General features: G+C 43.7%; 1 protein-coding gene and 1 non-coding gene across 5 annotated transcripts in view; both read right to left on the bottom strand.

The window, feature by feature from the left end:
* DOCK11 (dedicator of cytokinesis 11) overlaps positions 1-20,136 on the bottom strand; it is a 201,503-nt gene that overhangs the window by 40,359 nt on the left and 141,008 nt on the right. For all 4 annotated transcript variants that reach the window (XM_030306149.1, XM_030306151.1, XM_030306150.1 and 1 more), the window contains 9 exons: positions 19,053-19,119; positions 17,180-17,227; positions 15,307-15,449; positions 13,826-13,941; positions 11,151-11,288; positions 6,315-6,497; positions 4,169-4,282; positions 1,467-1,682; positions 1,320-1,377 (listed from right to left, as the gene is read on the bottom strand). In XM_030306149.1, coding sequence (XP_030162009.1) covers positions 1,320-1,377; positions 1,467-1,682; positions 4,169-4,282; positions 6,315-6,497; positions 11,151-11,288; positions 13,826-13,941; positions 15,307-15,449; positions 17,180-17,227; positions 19,053-19,119 — 1,083 coding nt within the window. The remainder of the gene's footprint in view (positions 1-1,319; positions 1,378-1,466; positions 1,683-4,168; positions 4,283-6,314; positions 6,498-11,150; positions 11,289-13,825; positions 13,942-15,306; positions 15,450-17,179; positions 17,228-19,052; positions 19,120-20,136) is intronic.
* On the bottom strand, positions 18,264-18,336 carry TRNAQ-CUG. The gene has a single exon. It is a non-coding gene; the product is annotated as a tRNA-Gln (tRNA).

Below are 20,136 nucleotides of genomic sequence, written 5' to 3'. Positions count from 1 at the left end.
GAGCTGTGCCACCTTGGGGAAGGGGTGACATGAGTTAAGTCAAACCGTTCCTTTCACCCTCTACGATGCATCTGAACTTGTATTTGTTCTGCTCCAACGGCATGCTGGAACTTTGCCACGGGCCTCCCGGACGTCCACCAAGGTCCTCTGGTCTGTGGATGATTATCTAAGACGGGGCTCTCCAAGTGTGCTCAGACCACAGCTGAGAAAGGCTAGGGCCAGTTCATGAGCCACGACAGGGTCCACGTCCAGGACCAAGGTCTGTCTGCCTATTGCCTGAGGCACAGGTGGGGGAGACTCCTCCCAGGTCCCTGGCTGTATGGCGCTGAATCCCACAGCTCCCACAGAGGCACTTTTGTCCGCAGAGGGATGGCAAACTGCTGAGGGGGGGATACAGAAACAAGGGGCATCTTACTTGGCCATCTTGCCGATGCGCTGACTCCCTTTTATTTATTTGTTAGGATCATTTATTTTGAGAGAGAGAGAGAGAGAAAGAGAGAGCACGCAAGAGCAGGGGAGGGGCAGAGAGAGGGGGAGAGAGAATCCCCAGCAGGCTCCGCACAGGCAGCGTGGAGCCCGATGAGGGGCTTGAACTCACGAACCATGAGATCATGACCTGAGCCGAAACCAAGAGTCGGACGCTTCACCGACTGAGCCACCCAGGTGCCCCCTGACTCCCTTTTCGTATTGTTTTCTTTTTAATTTTTTAATATTTATTTTTGAGAGAGAGACAGAGCACGAGCAGGGGAGGGGCAGAGAGACAAAGAATCCGAAGCAGGCTCCAGGCCCTGAGCCGTCAGCACAGAGCCCGACGCGGCGCTCAAGCCCACGAATCGCGAGATCATGAACCCGAGCCGAAGTCGGACGCCCAACCAACTGAGCCACCCAGGCGCCCCCTCGCCCCGAGTCCCTGTTAATACCAAAGTATTGTTGCACTAAAGTGGCTATGGAGCTGTAACCTGTGTGCATTTTTGAAGTCGAGACGGATGAGGGGAAAACAAATGCTCTGTATTCACCAGAGCTCCTCATGAGCCCCGAGAAGAATTTAATTTGTGGCAGTCTTCCAGGGAGACGGTCTTGGAAAATAAACATTGGGCATCAGGCCTGGCCCTGTGCTATTTAACTTATTCCTGTACTCTCAATGAAAGCAGAAGGCAAAGTGAATAATCCAGTTTTCCAACACCTTCTGTTTGAACACCAACTGAGGCTAAAGGTGAACGTATATTTCAGAGCTCAATCGTATCACATTCAAGCTACAAAGAGAAAAACTCCGGGGCTAACTGAAATTCTCCCCGTCTCTAGGAGCAGAAATCTCTTACTTTTTCGATGGAGAAACTCGGCAACCAGAGCTGCCACGTGCACGTAACACATTGCGGCCTGGAAAAGGATGACAAAGGAAGAGCGGTCAGAATGCGTTCCAGAGCTTTCTGCAGGGTGGTGTTTAGAACAAAGTCCGAAGCAGTCACCTCCGAAAAATCTCCATTTTTTACATGAATCTTGGCCATGCTGTCAAGCCAGGTTTTCCTGAGCTCCGGGGTGCTCGCATAGGACTTGGCTAGGCTGTACTGGAGATCAATTAACATTTCAGGATCTTTCTCATGCTCCTTCATCTGAGCGGTGGCCATAAGGACAGTACGGATTCTCTTGGTCAAGTCTTTGACTTCTGTGGGAAAAGCAGTGGCCTAATTTCAAAACAAACAAACAAAAAAGACATGTTTATCAATATTACCCATGTGCTCTAAGCCTTGGCATCCAATCCTGGGAATCCCATGACTTATATTCCTGATTACAGTTCTTGGTATACCATGTGTCTACGGAGCTTTGGTTTTTTTCTTTGGACGGGGTGCCTGGGTGGCTCAGTCGGTGTGGAACATCCAACTCCCGATTTCGGCTCAGGTCTTGATCCCAGGATTGTGGGATCAAGCCCTGTGTCGGGCTCTGCACTGAGCATGGAGCCTGCTTAAGAGTGTCTCTTTCTCTCACTCTCTCTCTCCCTCTGCCCCTCCCCTGCTCGTGCTCTCTCTCTCAAATTAAATAAATAAATATTAAAAAATAAAGAGCTGTATTTTTTTTTAACGCTTATTTATTTTGAGAGAGAGCACCCACGGGAGAGAGCATGAGTGGGGGATGGGCAGAGAGACACAGAGACAGAGACAGACGGAGAGACTCCCAAGCAGGCTCTGCACTGTCAGCACAGAGCCCGACATGAGGCTCAATCTCACGAACTGTGATGACCTGAGCCGAGATCGAGAGTCGGATGCTTAACCGACTGAGCTACCCAGGCACCCCTGAAGCCGTGTAAATGAATTCTTTAAAATGTCCAATTAGCTCAGGCTTCAAAGGCTCTAAACTTTATAGAGGAAAATTGAGGCGCACAGCAGTTACACAGCTTGGCCAAAGCATCACAGTTGGTTAGGTGGTAGAGACAGGATTTATACCCAGACATTCGGGTTCCAGAGCTAGTGATCTCAGCCACTCTTCCATCCAAACACTGCCACGTACACTAAAGTAAAAACCTTACACCAGTACCGTAACGATTTCCACTTACACAACTAAAAGGTTGTGAATCACAGAAAACCCTAAAGAGTGAATAGCCTCTCTCAAAATGTTGTTTTGTCCTCCAAACCCATTAAGCTACAGTTTCCTTTTTATCCTGGCCGCTACTAAGAACGTATTCTCACTTCCTCTTAACCCCAATGGAGTAATCACAGTTATCCGTAGGATTCAGAGAAGACGAGGACGGGACAATACAGGGGTTGGGGAGCTTTTCAATGTGAATGTAACCAACTGTGGAGGAAACGGTTTTTCGAAGTGCCTTCCTGATCCCTTCGAAAATAATAATTACATATAATAAAGTTCCTTCTTATACCCCAGTAGCAGTCCCATTTCCCGGGGTGAAGGCATAACTTGTTGTCATAGGGTTTATTGGTAATGACAGCCCCACCAGAGTAAAGCGAGGTCGTTTCAGAAATGAGTCATGCAAAAGATTTCTTACCAAGGTCAGCCAATACAGACCTCATTTACTTTGAAAATGATGCTAAGACAACTTTTATATAACAAAGAATTAAGGATGGTCACAAGTGGTAAAATAAACTCTCAGAGTGTGAGATCCTAAATGGCATAAAATGTTTTTGTGCTCATGGGATTAGTTGGAGCATACGCTGATCTCCCGGGGAACCAGTAGAACTGGCTGAAAAGCAAACTTTCCCAGCCTGAGAATGGCTGGCACTAATCAGTGTTGTTTTTTGTTGTGTTGTTTGTTTTTTGTTTTTTTTTCAGTCTAAGCAACGTTCCTATGGGAATTATTTTTTGGTACACAGATTCTACACGTCCCAAACATCAAGTATGCTGTGACTGTGTTTTTTTTTTTTTTTCTTACAGTTTTTACACAATATGGTCAAATTATCCTGGAGGATGACCTTTCCCAAGAATGGCGATGATCCCCTGGGGAGGAAAAGTCCTTGACTGACAAAAAGATTCTTCTTCCCTTGTACCCGTGCATCGCTGAAGGTCAGAACCTGTTTTCCGTGCAACAAGACAAACGAATTTTTACAATGGCATAGGTTCTGAGTATGTGGGTAAGGAATACGACCGGTGGTCAGGGTCTTAGGCTTGGCCTCAGCCAGCTGGTACCGGAGAACGACAGCCTTGGCCTTGGGTTTGCCCACACATATCCACGGCAAGCCATAATCAGCTCAAAGATAATTCTCAAAACTCAGAAGACCATCAAGTGGTGAATTCCTTCTGCGTTATTCCTCCTCTGTTGGCCACTCTCAGTGACATTTTGTGGAAGTTCAAACTCAGTGCTTCATTAACCAATACCATAAATGGTATTGGTAGCCAAATGGCAGTCAAAAAAGAATCCATGCCTTGTCTGAGCAAGTGTGGAAATCAAGCTCAGGAAAAAATTCCAATCCTACTAGCTCTAACGGCTGTGTATACATAACATAGTCATTCATCCGTCCAGTCAACGAATACTGAAGCTCTGTTCTGTACGGGGCGGTGCTCTGGATGCCGTACCAAACAGAGCCTTGACTCGTGAAACCCACGTTCTATATACGCCCTGTGCCATCAAAAGCTGTGAGTCCAATGAGGGTTTGACTACAGGAGTGTAAGCTTCTCTGACAGTGAATGTGGTGCTAGTTTATTACTTGTAGTGAGGACGTACCTTCATAGGTCTGTCACTGTTTGCAAAATTATTGATAATGAACAGGGATTCCTGAAATCGCGATCCTCCGCTTAGTGCCACGTCGGCTATCAGCTGGCTCACAGCAATTATGATCTGTGGGAGGAAGCACACGTTGGTTTTCGAGTGTCTTTTGAACAAATGCTGCTTATCCTTATCATTGTATGAGCCCATAAGCACCCGTAGGAAATGCTTCTTTTATTTCTATTGTTTGAAAAATTTTTAGATGTTTATTTCTTTTTGAGAGAGAGAGAGAGACAGAGAGAGAGAGAGAGAGAGCGAGCATGAGCAGGGGATGGGCAGAGAGAGAGGGAGACGGAGGACCAGAAGTGAGCTCCGCGCGGACAGCAGAGAGCCCGGTGTGGGGCTGGAACCTCGAGATTAGGATCTGAGCCGAAGTTGGATGCCTGACTGAGGCACTCGGGCGCCCCTGAAACGCTTCTTTTAAAAATGCCTCGCCGGGGTGCCTGGGTGGCTCATTCGGTTAAGCGTGGGACTCCTGATGTTGGCTCGGGTCATGTTCTCACGGTTTGTGAGATCGAGCCCTGCCTTGGGCTCTGTGCTGACAGCACGGAGCCTGCTTGGGATGCTCTCTCTTCCTGTCTCTCTCTCTCTCTCTCTCTGCCTCTCCCCTGCTTGCCCTCTCTCTTAGAATAAATAAATACACTTAAAAAGGTTTTTTAAAATGCCTCACAGTTCCATCATAATCGAGTTTCTTCATACGTGAGGGGTTTAAATTCTTCTAGTGTAAGAGCAGCTCCAAAGATCCCAGTGACAAACGTTATTGGGACGTTTCTTGGTTTAGAGGTGAACGGCTGTTCCAAACTCATAGCACAGCTAGATCTAAAACGGTTTTCAAAATCATGAACTGCTAACGGGGGCGGTCAGACCCCCACTGTAAACACGCTTTGCTAAGGAGTAGCTCCGGCAAAGCCGGGAACAAATGACGTTTGTCTCTGACGGCCTCTCGCCCGCCTTTCGCTGGTCTATTTCCGTGTGCCACACTCCCAACTCCAGGGCTTCGGCTCCCTTCTTGGCTTCTCGCTGGGGTCTGTCTAGTTTAGACAGCAGTGGACGGAAGGGCCTTTGATGGGGATTTGAATCTCTCAAGCTCCCTTGGATGATTACCTAAATGATTCACGTTAAGTTGTCGATGGCCGCTCCCGGGAAGCAGGGCTTTGTGGGAACAAGGAGCACAAGCTCTAGGGTCAAACTGCCTTCGCTTCAAGTTTTGACTCTATCAATTATTCACCGTGTGGCTGTGGGGAAGCTACGGAACCCTTCTGTGCCTCACTTTCCCCATTCGTAATAGGGGGGTGACGACAATACCTGTTTGAGTTGGCCTCGTTTCACAGATGAGGCACACGGTTAAAGGCAGACGGAGTAACTCGCCTAGGGTCACATGGTAAGCAAGTAGCCGAACTAGGATTTAAACCCAGGTAGGTCTGCTTCCAAAACCCATGCTTTCCACTAAACCTTGAGCCGTCTCTCATCCTTTACAAACTGGGCATGCTGGAACGTGAAAAACAAACTAAAAGACCTGTTACCGTAACGTACGGGCTCTCACCGGTCATGTTCTCCAACTAATATTCGGTGTGGTATTTCCTTATCTCACTTAATCCTCATGAAACCCTATGAGGGAGGTACAGACGCTTGCCTCTATTTCACCTATGAAGAAACCGAGGCACTGAGAGACTCAGGCAGTTGCTCAAGGTCGCACAGTGAGTGGGAATCTGGGACTCCGCCCCAGAGTCTGGGCTCTTCACATCTACACTCTGGAGCAGCACTGCCCAACAGAAATATGTGAGCCACATTCGTAATTTTAAAGCGTCCAGTGGCCACGTTAAAAAGCAAAAAGACATAGGTGCAATTTAATAGGTTTTACTTCACCCAATTATGTCCAAACTATCACGTCAACGTAAGGTCAGCATAAAACAACGGCGATATTTTACTTTTGTGCCCTCGGCCGTCCAACACCAACGTGTATTCTACGCTGACGGCACGGTCAGGCACTCAGGGGAGACCTAGGTGGCTAACCGCTACCGTCGTGGACCGAGTATCGCCAGGCCTCGATCTAGAGGCTAAAGAGGGAACAGAAGAGAGAACAGGAGCTTTGGTGTTCACTGACCTGCAGATGGGTCCTCAAAAAGGTTTTCCTCTTGGTATACTCAAAGTTGTTCCTCATCAGAAGATACAAAAGCGCGGATGCCTCGTTCCTGGTTGAGCTGATCTTCGAGGTGCAGCACTTGAGAACCTCGTAGCAAAATGCGGCACACATGTTAACCCTTCCTTTGAAAAACGCGGAGGGAAACTAAAGAGCAGGAAAAACGGAAGTAAGTATCCGGAAACCCACTCCCCCCCAAATCACTCACCCATCCAACGCCTTCCATCTTCTCACTCACAACTGTACCGAGTGCCTCGAGGACACAAAACCAAACTAAGGTCAGGGCTCTGCTCCAGAAACCGGAGACTGGCACACATTAATAATAGAACAATTCAAGTCAGCGGACAGGTCACGACACAAATGTGCAGGGCAGACTGTAAATGCTACAGATCCGAGAAGAGCTCACGATGGTCTGGAAAAGACGATAAGTAGGCTCTTTTGTTTTTGGTTTTTGGGTTATTTTTGTGTTTTCTAAGAGAGAGAGAGAGAGAGAGAGCATGTGCGAGCACGGGAGATGGGCAGAGCAGGGAAGAGGAAGAGAATCCCAAACAGGCCCTACGCGGGGCGTGGAGCCCAACACGGGGCTTGATCCCATGACCCTGGGACCATGACCTGGGTTAAAATCAAGAGTCAGAGGCTTAACCAACTGAGTCACCCAGGCGCCCCAATAAGTAGGCTCTTGATAGTACGTATTAAATTAATGAATGGCTGAATGATGAATGATTGATGGGTCTCAGTTTGGGCTTTGAAAATGGGAAAGACAGTCTGCATTATTTACTCTTTTGCTGTGTATTTAAAGAGTTCCTTATGTTCCGAACTCCCAAATGCTGAGAAAATTATAGTGGGAATCTAATCAGCAAGTAAAGTTGATCTTTTAACAAACTGGGGTATAGGCAAAGTATACGCCCACAAACATACGCAAGTGAGTCTTCTCATAAATAGTTGTTGAGTAAGATACATTGTGGCGTTAGAAAGAGAGTACAAAAGTTATGCTCAATCTTCAAAACAGCCAAGTGGCTATTACTTTGAAAATGTATTCAGGCTGCTTTGTGGAAGATAAACTATTCATCATAACATAGGCTTGTTACAATCTCCCATGCTTACATGTCTAAGCAAGCAGGAAGTTGCTTTGAGAGCACACAATGGATTTTTTCAGGGAGTGTGAAGCTAGAGGGCCACCCTTTCAAAATTATTCCTTGGGAATCTTGAGTTTAAACCCATGTTATAGGAACCTTTTTTTTTTTTTTTTAAGTTATCTCTATGCCCAACGTGGTGCTCAAATTCATGATTCAAGAGTCACATGCTCCACCGACTGAGACAGGCAGGTGCCCCAAGAATGTATTTCTTCTTGTTTTTTTAATGTTTATTTGTTTTTGAGAGACAGACAGAGTGTGAGTGGGGGAGGTGCAGAGAGAGAGGAAGACAGAGAATCCGAAGCAGGCTCTAGGCTCTGAGCTGTCAGCACAGAGCCCAACGCGGGGCTTGAATCCAACCACCGTGAGATCACGGCCTGAGCTGAAGGTGGATGCTTAACCGACTGAGCCACCCAGGAGCCCCAAGAATCTATTTCTTTGTAATCACCTTAACACCGAGTACAATGCTATGCGGATAATGAATGTTTAATGAACGTTTTCTGATTGGCAATTGGGAAATCTCATCAACAGTTTCACCAGATTAGACCAAATATTGCTGGGCAGGATACTCTAGTATGAAAACAAAGGTGTAAGGGAGGGCATGGGAGTAGTGTAATTAATCCCCTATCATTAGTTTCTACCTCCATCACACTTCTTTGAGTGGGCAATGGCCAAAATCATCAATGACCTCCTAACTGCCAATCCCAATGGATTTCCCTTCCTCCTTACCTTATTAGACGGCTCCATACCTCATAATGACGTTGAAACTTTTTTCTCCTTTGGCTTCCAGGATATCCTTCTTTTTTGCCTTTCTTCCTACTTCTGTGACTGTTCCCCTCTCATCTCCATTGAGTTCTTTTCCAGCCCCTTCCATGTTGTTTTTCTCCCATGTACTGCTCTTGACCTTTGTGTGTGTGGGGGGGGGGGGGGCTGGGGGGTTGCTGGGGGTGGGGGAGGGTTCTTCCTCTACATGTTCTCCAGGGGAAATTAAACCACTCCCATGGCTTTAATTACCACTCTTATGCTGCTGATCTCCCTAGTTCACTATGTTCCAGTGAAACTGGGCCTTTCAGTTCCCAGAGCTTCTGGGCCTTTGCCTATGCATGTCCTTCTCCCTAGAGTGTTCTTCCTTGAGCTTTTCAAACAGCTGGCCCCTTTTTGTATTTCAGGTCTCATTTTAAAAGGGATAAGCCTATCTAAAGTAAGGGATCTCCCACAAATCCTTATTCTCTATCTTAGCACCTTCGGTTCCTTCCTAGAACTTATAATTACCAGTTAATTTACTTGTTTATTTCACTAGACTAAAAGCTTCATGAGAGCAGAGACTATGTTTCTTTTGTATCTCCACCACTGTATCTCTAGTACCTAGTACAGTGCCAGACCGAGAGGTGTTTGGTAAATACAGGATGGATGGATGGATGGATGGACGGACGGACGGACAGACAGACGACTCCAAGTCTAGCTCTCTAACCCAGATCACTCTCCAGAGCAAAGATCCATATATTCAACTGCCAGTCCTAACAGCTCTAACTGGATGGCCTAAAACAAAACAGAACTCATGAGCTTTTACCCCAAATGTAGTTTTTTCTCTATGTTTCACATCACCCACCCTACTCCACCATCCCATCGGTGAGCTGATGACCAAATCCTATCAATTCCATTTCCTTCCCATGTTTTATGTCTGCCTCTGACTCTCCATCTCTGCCTTAATTTAGGTCCTCATCTCTTTCCTAGCTTATTGTAGTAAGTCGTCTTTCCACCTTTATTTAGTACTGCCACCAATCCACCGTCCACACTACTTTTGAGAGAGTTTTTCCCCATTGGCACCGATCTGCTCTTAACACAAATCTTTTTGTGTTGGTCCCATGCTTCCCGATGCCTAAAAGAGGAAGTCTAGTCCCTAGGATGAGTACATAACCATCTGGTCCCCATTTACCTCTTCAGTCTCCTCTCTTGCTCAGTCCATACTAAGTTCTATCGCTACTGCTACGGGGAAACTTCCGCCAAATTAGAACATTTCTCCTCCTCCAGCCAGCCCTCCGTTCCCTATATAGACTTCTTTTATTCTAATGGTATTCATTCGTGTGTGTGTGTGTGTGTGTGTGTGTGTGTGTGTGTGTGTGTGTTTCTCTCTACTGGACAATAAGCCCTTAGACTTAGTATCCAAGTATCCCAGTATCCTGACACTTAGTATCCAAGCCCTGACAAAGTATCCAACACCAGTAACTACCTATCCAGTAACTGTTTGGTCAATGAAATATTTCTGAATCTCTTCCCCTTAGTTTCTTTCTTTTTTTTTCCTCCCCTTAATTCCTTATAATGTGCTTCTGTTGAACTCAATTCTCCGGATACTTCTTTATTCAAAAATTATATTAAGGAGTGGCAATTAAAAAACAACCTTCAAATCCACCTAAGTTCTCCATCAACCAAACGCAATAAGCTTCCATACAAAGAATGATGGCAAAAAAAAGTTTTCCATGCTTAGCTGTTCCACTACACAAATCAACTAATTGAATTTCTTGGTCTTGTTGGAGTTTTACATACCAGAGTGGAAGCCTAGGCTGTGCCTTTCCATAATTTTAACTCCATCCTGGTTTATGATGCTTTTGATTATGTTTACAAGCTACCAAAAACAGACAAGAAATCAATTTTTTGCTAACTCTTTCTGTCGTATTTATTCCTAAAAGCCTGGTCTGAGGTTTTTGTTGAGATGAGTAAGCAGCCTGAAAATGTAAAGCCCGCAGACACAATTAGCACGGAAAGGCAGAATTCATTCATCTGAACGCATACTGAGTGCCGACCGTTTGCAGGATATCATGCGAGACCCTGGGGCTATAAAACTTGGTCTCTCCTTTCCGCGTGCTTGGACGTAAGTGCACTGAGAACTTCTAGATCCTCAGCGTCTCAAGAATAGTTTCAAAAGAAGCAAACCGGAAGAAACACTGGCAAAGTTGGTAATTTGAAAACAATACTTTTCAAAGGGGCCTGCTGAAAACGGGAAGGAATGACAAGGTGAAATAAAACTCAAAAAGCATGGGGGCGCCTGGGCGGCTTAGTCGGTTAAGCATCTGATCTTGATTTTGGGCTCAGCTCATGGTCTCGCAGTTTTGAAATGGAGCCCCGCGCCGGGATCCGTGCCCAGTGTGGAGCCTGCTTAAGATTCTCTCCCTCTCTCTCTCCCTCTGCGCTTCCCCCACACGTGCATGGGCACACACGGTTTCTCTCTCTCAAAAAAATAAATAGGGGTACCTGGGTGGCTCAGTTGGTTAAGCGTCCATCTTCGGCTCAGGTCATGACCTCGCGGTTTGTGGGTTCAGGTTCGAGCCCCGCGCAGGCTCTTTGCTGACAGCTCGGAGCCTGGAGCCTGCTTCGGATTCTGTGTCTCCCTCTCTCCCTTCCCCTCCCCTGCTCGCACTGTGGCTCTCTCTCAGAAATAAGTAAACATTAAAAAAAGTTTTGAAATAAATTAAAATTTAAAACAAAAAAGCAAAAAGCACGTTCAGATTGTAAGGGGTTTTGGGTGGGTCCTCTTTGTGTATTTCGCTATTCTGTACTTCATAGCTTCATTATCTGAGGCTTGTAGATGTCATTGCAACGATCACCGTTGCCCTCTTTCTTTCATGCGGCAGATGGAGCCCGCCAGCAGCTATAAAGCTTTTCTCCTTACCTTACTGATGAAAGCTCGCAGTGAGGCAAAAACATGTTTCAGTGACACTTCAGACTGTCCATTTTTAAGAAAAGCCAGGTGGATATCAAATACTTTTTTCATTAATGGGTTGTGGCCATCATTATTTAAAAGCTGACTCTGCAAAACAACAACAACAAAAGTACATTTTGCAGAAATAGTTTATGCTGCCCGTCCCCCAATGAGAGAGCCAACTTTACTTACACCTGTTTATCAAGCCACTGCTTGAAAGTTTCAGAAAAAGAAAAAGCTTAATACAACTTAGAGACATTTGTGCTGTCTTTCAAGTTGGAAATCCTGAAATACCACACAAACCACGTTTACACTTAATTCCGCCATTTCAAACAGATGAAAAAAATGATTTTTCCAATGTAGCACCGCAAATACAGAACTAGTACGGGAAGAATATTTTCTGTGAACCTGTTAATATTTTTTTTTCAAAGATTTTATTCTTTTTAAGTCATCTCTACACCCAACGTGGGGCTTGAACCCACAACCTCGAGGTCAAGAGTTGCGTGCTCCACAGAATGAAATAGCCAGGCGCCCCTCTTAACCTCTTAATATTACGCAATATTAACCATACTGCTTCTCAATGAAGGAATCAGTAAATTAAAAATGGACACAAGGCAACCAGGCTTTGTATTTCTTCGGGGAAGACTAAATAATGTAAGAATTACGGACAATATCATTTCTATTTTAAAAGTCTATTATCTAATTTACTTTTAAAAGTATGTTTAGTAGAAGATGTGTTTGGCTACTGGGGACAAACCTCTCAGGAAGAGAGATCATAAGGGGCACGACAACTGAACAGACTCTGTAAAATGTTTACTCCTCGCAAACAGAGGCATAAAAGAAACAACAAACTGTAGAGCAGTAGCTACGGGTTTGTGAACCTTTTTTTCTTTTTTTTTTTTTTTTTTAAAGCATTGGCTGACTTCTCTAGGCCGACCATCCCTGAAGAAACGAATTAGGGAGTTACAATCTGACCCGAAGTAACAACAAAAAACACAAAATAATAAACCAAATGGTGACAGAGCTAACTGATGGTGACATCAGGAGCCAGAATCCCTGAATTAATAAGACTTTTCTGGTTCTTTCCTTAGTGCACTACTTTGAGGCAGGGATTCTTGTGAGGACTGGCCTGGATCTGAATCCTGAGTCTGCCACTGATCAGCTAGGCGACATCACTTTCCCCGTGAGCCCCAGTTTCCTCATTTTAAAAGGGGAATAATGGGGCGCCTGGGTGGCTCAGTCAGTTGAGCATCCGACTTCGGCTCAGGTCGTGATCTCGCGGTCTGTGAGTTTCAGCCCCGCGTCCGGCTCTGTGCTGACAGCTCAGAGCCTGGAGCCTGCTTCAGATTCGGTGTCTCCCTCTCTCTGACCCTCCCCCATTCATACTCTGTCTCTCTCTGTCTCAAAAATAAATAAACATTAAAAGGGGAATAATAACTGTCTACATCATAGAGCTATTCTAAGGAGTAAAAGCGGGTTCGTGTTTGTATGTTTGAGTTTACTGGGTTACAGTTTATGCCCCATAAAACTGACCTATCTTACATACATGACTTACTTAGTTTTAGGAAATTTACAGGGCTGTTCAACCGTCACGATCCAATTTTAGTGCGTTCTCATCACCTCAAAAAAAACCCCACCCTGGATCTCATTTGCAATCACTCCCCTTTCCCGCCCCCGGCCCCACAATAAAAAAGTAAGTTAATAGTTGTAAAGTGCTTAAGATGGTGCCTGACCTCTGGGCCAAGACATGTTTGTCAAATAAGAAGTATCTGCATTTTAAATCAGAACAAACCTAATCCTTGATAAAGAAATTCTGTAGCCTACGTCTTATTAGTATCTAATTCCATTTTCAAGGATCATAATCATTCCATTTTCAAGGATCATAATCCCTGACCTGAAAAGCCCAGGCCAGGCTTCCATAATCAATCTGGAGGGCTGAAGCAATGAACTGAATTACAGAGAGAAGAGGGGAGAAAAGAATCGGTCTGTGTAACTCAGGGGAAAGCAGGCAAGATTTTTCAATTTTGAGTTCTCCCGCTAAAGTTACATTATGTTACAGTTAGGTCATTTTTACTCTTCAAAGCACTCTCCTAGTCATTATCTCATTTTACTCCCTCCACAACCCTGCAAGATCACTGCTTTTTACCTTCTCCTTTTGTAAAATCCCAGTAACGACGATTTGTATTGAGAGGCGGACATCTGAGAAAAAGCACAAGGCGCCTGGCTAGGGAAGCCAGCCAGCCTGCCTGGACATCACCTAGCCCTGGCAGAGCACCTCACCGTGCTGGGTATTTGGGCAAACCGACTCGATCCCAAGCCGAGCTAAAAATGACTGGACGCGTTCTTCATAAAAGTGTGATGGAAAGCGGTTGTGAAACACACAAAAATCAAACAGCAGAATCTAAGCGGCAGAAGGAAGCTGAAGGGCAAATCAGCCCCAACCCCTCCCTCTACGGCCAGGGGAAAGTGACTCTCTGTGAATTCCCAAGGTCACGCAGGAGCCGGGCAAACAAGGTCTGTCACGCGAGTTTCCAGACTGTTCCTTCGGGGCTTTTTCACTGCACTCTGCTTCCTCTGACTAATTACTTCGCGTATATTGTTTTCTTTGCAATGACACCAACTGAATTCTAACTTTTCATTTTTACCTTGAAGCACTGGGTGAAAAACGAGACGGTATCTAGAACTGTCAGGGACACTTCGGTAGCAGTGTTGCCTTCAAGAAGGGCCTGATGGAAAATATCCGCTTCGGTGGTCGCAGAACCTAAGATTAAAAAAAGTAAATGAAACCTGCCCAACGCAGAGACGCGCGTGCCAGTTTTGAATGCTTCTTGCTCCCCCCGAAGACTCAGAGAGAGACAAGCGAGAAGAAAAGACGCTCTTGACGCCTGCAGACCTAACGAGTCTTGCTGTATCTATCCCTTAATCAAATACGCTCCTGCTTCGTCAACTCTGCCAATTCTAACTTCAACTCCGTATCCAGAGCTCTGCAACACCGAATTGCGTGCCCCCTTCTTCGGAGACAAGATTTCAGTGATGAACTGCGGTGATGTAACTAGGAATGACACAGGAAATTATGTGCGCAAAAATGAGAAATAGACAATCAGCTACATCACATACAGCCTCCTACCGTTGTTTCTAAATCAGAAGGAAAACAAAGCATCTGGGCCAACGGAAGTAGGTCCATTATATTTTTACAAGCGATGAGAGCAAAGCTGAAGGCTGTAAAACTTGCATTTTTTTTTTAAAGGTCTTGAGTCTATTATTAGCTCAGGTTCCATCTGCTCAGGATATTTGTTTTTATTATTAGTCCTTATTACGAAGCCAGCGTTGCTGGCTTCCTTTTCTGTGACCTCCAGAGGACTGTATGGAAATGAAAGTTTTCTCTCTGACTTTTTATTAATATTTGCTCTTCAGAGGATCACGTCTATTTACAGAACCCTCCGGCTTCCCCAGATGGGGCAACATTTCTCTCCTGGTCGGATTCTCCTCGTCAACATTCCAACACGTGTGAAATATACCTTTGTCAAAATAGTATTTACAGTTCTTTGATTTCTGCAGTCAGCTCAGTATGTGTAATCCCTTAAAAATCACTGAATGAACAGACATTCTATATACTAAACAGATATTACATATACTATTATATTAAGATGCCATTTTCCAGGCTGATGGTGCAAAGCCTGCTGGGGATTCTCCTTCTCTCCCTCTCTTTCTGCCCCTCCCCTGCTCATGCTCTTTCTCTCTCTCAAAATAAATAAATAAACTTAAAAAAAATCCTTAAAAAAAAAGATGCCACTATTTGCATTGAAGTTTAACAATAGGAATGAAGGATATCCAGTGTAAAATAATATGATGAGAACAGCGATTCAGTGGGAAAAAGCTCATTTCTTTAATACTGAACTAATGGTGGTTTTTCACCATTACCTAAAATCGCTGGAAATCCATGCAATATTTTATTAGATATCCAGGTATGATGAAAGGATTATACATAATCACAGAGGTATGCAAATATATCCACGAACGTAAAGTCATTTCCAGTCGTGCTGGTGATTTAAGCTAGAATTGCTGTAAGGTTAAATCGCATTACATGTGTATTTCAAACGGGTATCCTACCCACGTTTCTACTTACTGTGATTAAGTGTAAATGAACTTTCCAGGCTACTAAGATGCTGAAGCCGGGCCTGCATTACTCCTGATCTGTTTCGAAGGGCTGGCATGGTTTGTGATTTTCGGTCTATCCCAAAGTGCTTTGACAGCCAGGCATCATGCACCCTAAAATAAATTTTAAAGTTAGGAAAGGGAGTACTCTAATAATAGATCTCATTGTTCGATTTTTTTTTAAACTAACAACTGATTTGGTTTCCACATAAACAGTGTACTATGTTCAATATTCTATCAACTATTACTTGGCTTAAATGAGGCATCATCACTGGAAACTGTATGGAGTTTTAATGTGTATTTATTTATTTTATTTTTTAAAGATCTTATTTTTAAGTAATTGCTATACCCCACGTGGGGCTCGAACTCACAATCCTGAGATCAAGAGTCACATGCTCTACAGACTGAGCCAGCCAGGTACCCCTTGAAGTGTATTTAAAAGAGCTTTTACTATGAGCATATAATTAAAGCACTTAGAAAAAAAGTTTCTTACTTCCCTCCTTCTCAGAAACCTCAGAGTCAAGTGGTCAACACTGCAGTAAGATTCCGTCTTTTCCCAAAAGGTGAGGAAGGGCAGAAGTCCGAGAAAACAGTGAGAGGGGATACTCAGAATTGAAATGCGGTGGGGAGAGTTCCTGGGGTTAGGTGTGCGAGAATGAAGGCCAATCTACTCTGTTTCTGGACTGGAGTTCAATCTGGATCAGAAATTTTTACTCTGTAAACATGTCTATTGATGGATGTGCCAATTTTTGTTTTCCTTCAGTTTTAAGATTCCGTTAAAAAAAAAAAAACCACCAACTACAGCTGGGTCATAGGGGAACTAAGAAAGAAAAGGAGTTTGACTGTCCTCTAGTAAACTGTGAGAATTGGCAGAAGCTTAGAGGTGAAAGCTCATGGTGGTAGTTACCACGCCAGCTCCAAGTTACCAGGAAAGACAGTGGAAACTGTCACCTGAATTACCTACTATTAGGATGTTCCCGAAAGTTAGCAATAAACTCCATCCAAAGTGCCTCTGTAGTTTTTGGAAGTGCCATGGAATGTGAATTTTTTTTTTTTTAAATTTTTTTTTTCAACGTTTATTTATTTTTGGGACAGAGAGAGACAGAGCATGAACGGGGGAGGGGCAGAGAGAGAGGGAGACACAGAATCGGAAACAGGCTCCAGGCTCTGAGCCATCAGCCCAGAGCCTGACGCGGGGCTCGAACTCACAGACCGCGAGATCGTGACCTGGCTGAAGTCGGACGCTTAACCGACTGCGCCACCCAGGCGCCCCGGAATGTGAATTTTTTTAAAAAAAGAACTCTGAGCTTCTTAACTCTACCTCTAAAATGCATCTTATTGGAATAAGTAATCTTTTCCTTAGGGTCCCTCAAACATTTTCTAAAGTATTTATCTCATTAAGACTTAGGTAACAAAAAGAAGAAAATAACTAACATAGAATGCACGTCCCAATCACTGTTGGGGATTTCTATGTACCTTAGTAGCCGAAGTCAATATTAACAGGTTGTTGCTATAAGTACAGATCTTACAGCTGTTCCCACTTCATGATTTCCTGCCTTCTCCTGGATCTAAGCCCCGTCTCACCTCTTCCAGAAAAGACAAGCATCTGTTCTAGGAATTAGAACAGAAACTCTGCGTATCGGGCTAACCACTACCCTTTGGAAAACTTAAAAAATGTATCAGTCCGCATTAGTTTAATTTACACTTTGAGTTGAGATATATTCCATACATCATGGGCACTTTCATGTGAACTCAAAATAAACAATCTAGGTTTTACATGGTATGATCAAGACTGCCCTCTGTTGGAATAGAAGGAAAAAAGTGGAAATTGCAGTGGGAATTACCTTGCTATGTTTCTTTTCCCCATATATCTAAAGTGAAACAGACATACTCTAGAAGGAAAAAAAAAAAATAGCACGTTAGTAAGATACTACCACGCTTTACATTTTAAGACATCATAGCTGAAAACCCGGGTGTTACAAAGAGTGGCCCATTTAAACCATATTACAATAATATGTTTTGGTATACAGACATGTACACATAACTACTTGTGGGCTTGTGATACTGTATCTTTCTAGATTTATTTGCTACAACTACATTAGCACCAAAAAGCTCCATGCCTCCACATACAATTCTAACGACATTTAAAAAACCTGTCAATGTAAGTGATGATTCTACATTGTGCTCTGTTAACGTTTCATAGCAAAGATCTCTGGCATAGCCATTAATACCTAAGGAGAAGCTTCTTACGCCCTAAAAATTGGAGCAAGTGGTATATTTTTATAATGACACTAGAATACTTTCTATTATTTAAAATCTCAAACACATACGTAAGTTGGGAGGACAGCATACTGAACTCGCACATACCCAGCACCCACCAGCTCCAACGGTTATTAACTTATGGCCATTCTTGTTTAACCTCTACTCTGGAAGTGTCCCTGCTCTCCCCCCACTCTCCCTACTTCCTGTATTTTTCTGAAAGCAAACCCCCAACATCATGTATTTTCATTAGTAAATGTTTCAGTATGGTTTTTTTTTTAACGTTTATTTATCTTGAGAGAGAGAGAGAGACAGCACGCGCGAGCAGGGGAGAGGCAGAGAGAGAGGGAGGGAGAGAGAATCCCAAGCAGGCTCCACGCTGACAGCTTGGGAGCGAGAGCCCAACGCAGGGCTCGACCTCACAAACTGTGAGATCATGACCCGAGCTGAAATCAAGAGTCGGACGCTTAAGCGACTGAGCCACCCAGGTGCCCCAGTATAGTTTTTTCAAAAACCTTAACTACCATTTTGTTTGCTGACATCTTCTGCAAAATTTTGAAAGCCTTTAATAAACGTGCGTGGATTATCCTCTCTTTGTTTTGAAAGACATGCACATAAAAACATCACTTATGTGCGCTACTTATTTATTTATTTTTAAAGTAAGCTCTACGCCCAGCGTGGGGCTCGAACCCACGACCCTGAGATCCAGAGTCGCATGCTCTACCGACTGGGCCAGCCAGGTGCCCCCGTGTGCTATTTGAAAATTTCTTCTGATTCATTCTAATTTTTCTTTTAGCGTTGAGTAAGGATGTACAAATAGCTCAGCAAACAATCTAGGGCAACTTCCCACCTTGAACTAGGAAGCAAGACTGAATTTTCCCCCAACAGCTTTGGAATGGAAATGCATTATATACATATATACACATAATATATATGATACGATATATACACATGTATGTATATATACATATAATACACAACATAACACATACGTATATGAATATATACATGTAATATATATATATATCACATAACATATGTACATACATATACGTATATATACATACACACACGGTTCTGACATTGGTAGAATTACTCAGCTCTACAGAAGAGTACAAATTCCAAATTCCAGTCACTGAAGCTGCTCCCTTAAGCCAGCATCTACTCCAAATGAATGCTTTCGGACAGCTGAGGCCATCTCTACTCTTCCAGATCACAGAAGGACTGCTGCTGGGCTGAAAGACGGTCTATCTCTTAGCTAATTTCTATGGTGGCGTAAGCATTCCACCGCCATGTTTTCTCCTATCTGTGTGAAGAGCCTGTATTGCTAGCTTTGATGTTGCCAAAAGAGTCGCGTATTTCCTACATTATTAGCAATTAAGCTGTTGGGAAACAAAGGTTATTATTTTATCCCCCGAATAAGGAGAAAATTTATGAAAATAAATGAACAGGACTTACTCTAGAAGTATGAGAATGTTTATGAGCTCCTGAGGAGATACTTTATTCCAGTAAGTTAAGAGAGTATCTGAAAATGAAATAAATAAGGTGGTGGATCTTGAAATCAGTAGAGCAATGAGTACAGTGCACCCCAAAGTACCAACAACGTAGCTTCAACAACCATCCACCCACAGCCAGCTGTTTCATCTAGAGCCTTCCCTCCCATCTCATTGCCCAATGCACACACTGTATTTGTTTGAAATAATCCCAAATGTATTGCTTAATCTGTAACTCTTCTAACGATTATTTTTATTTGCTTTGTAAATATTCTTCTGTACAGCCGATACTCATCTTCATATCATTCCTGAGACAGAGGAAGGGAAACAGAGCTAGGGTTTTTAATGGACTTCTTCAGATTTTATGCAACGGGGTGTACTTATGTGTATTTTCTCCAAGGGAAGGTCAAATACCTTTGCCTGCTACTCAGAGGGCTCTGTGAACCAAAAAGTTTGAGAACTTTAAGCTTTGGGAGAGAGATTTTTTTCTTCCTCTTTGTCTTTGCATTATAAACTCTGAAGTCCTGGTAATATGTAAATACACACACACACACACACACACACACACACACACACAGTTAAAAAAAAAAAAACAACAGGCTGAAAATGGAGTTGCTTATGCTAAGCCCCACATCACCAAACCAAGACAATAACAGTTTGGGCTCTCCCAGGAATGGAGTCTTAAACTGGTCAATTAGGAATCATCTGGTCAGCACTAGTAAGGCAATCTGCCTGATGGAGCCCTAGCATCCCCTAAAAAAAAAGTGACTTTGCAATAAGCAACCCATTTTCTTTCCTTGTGTAAACTTTCTTGTTCCAGCTCCCTTTCGCCTATAAAAGGCTTTCATTTTGTATAGTTCCTCAGGAATTTTATCTGCTAGATTGAATGCTACCTGATTCTAGTCAACTTCTGCTCAAATAAACTCTTAAAAATATGCTGTTTATCTTTTAACCATAGGTCCACGCAAATATATCAAACTGTTTCAGATATAAAACTCCCTACAACCTATCGCATATACTTCTCTTTTGGCCTGCTTTCTTTACTTCCA

Source organism: Lynx canadensis, chromosome X (assembly GCF_007474595.2).
Source record: "Lynx canadensis isolate LIC74 chromosome X, mLynCan4.pri.v2, whole genome shotgun sequence".
Classification (NCBI taxonomy): domain Eukaryota; kingdom Metazoa; phylum Chordata; class Mammalia; order Carnivora; family Felidae; genus Lynx; species Lynx canadensis.
Note: the sequence above shows the minus strand (reverse complement) of the source record. Positions and strands in the feature narration are given on the sequence as shown.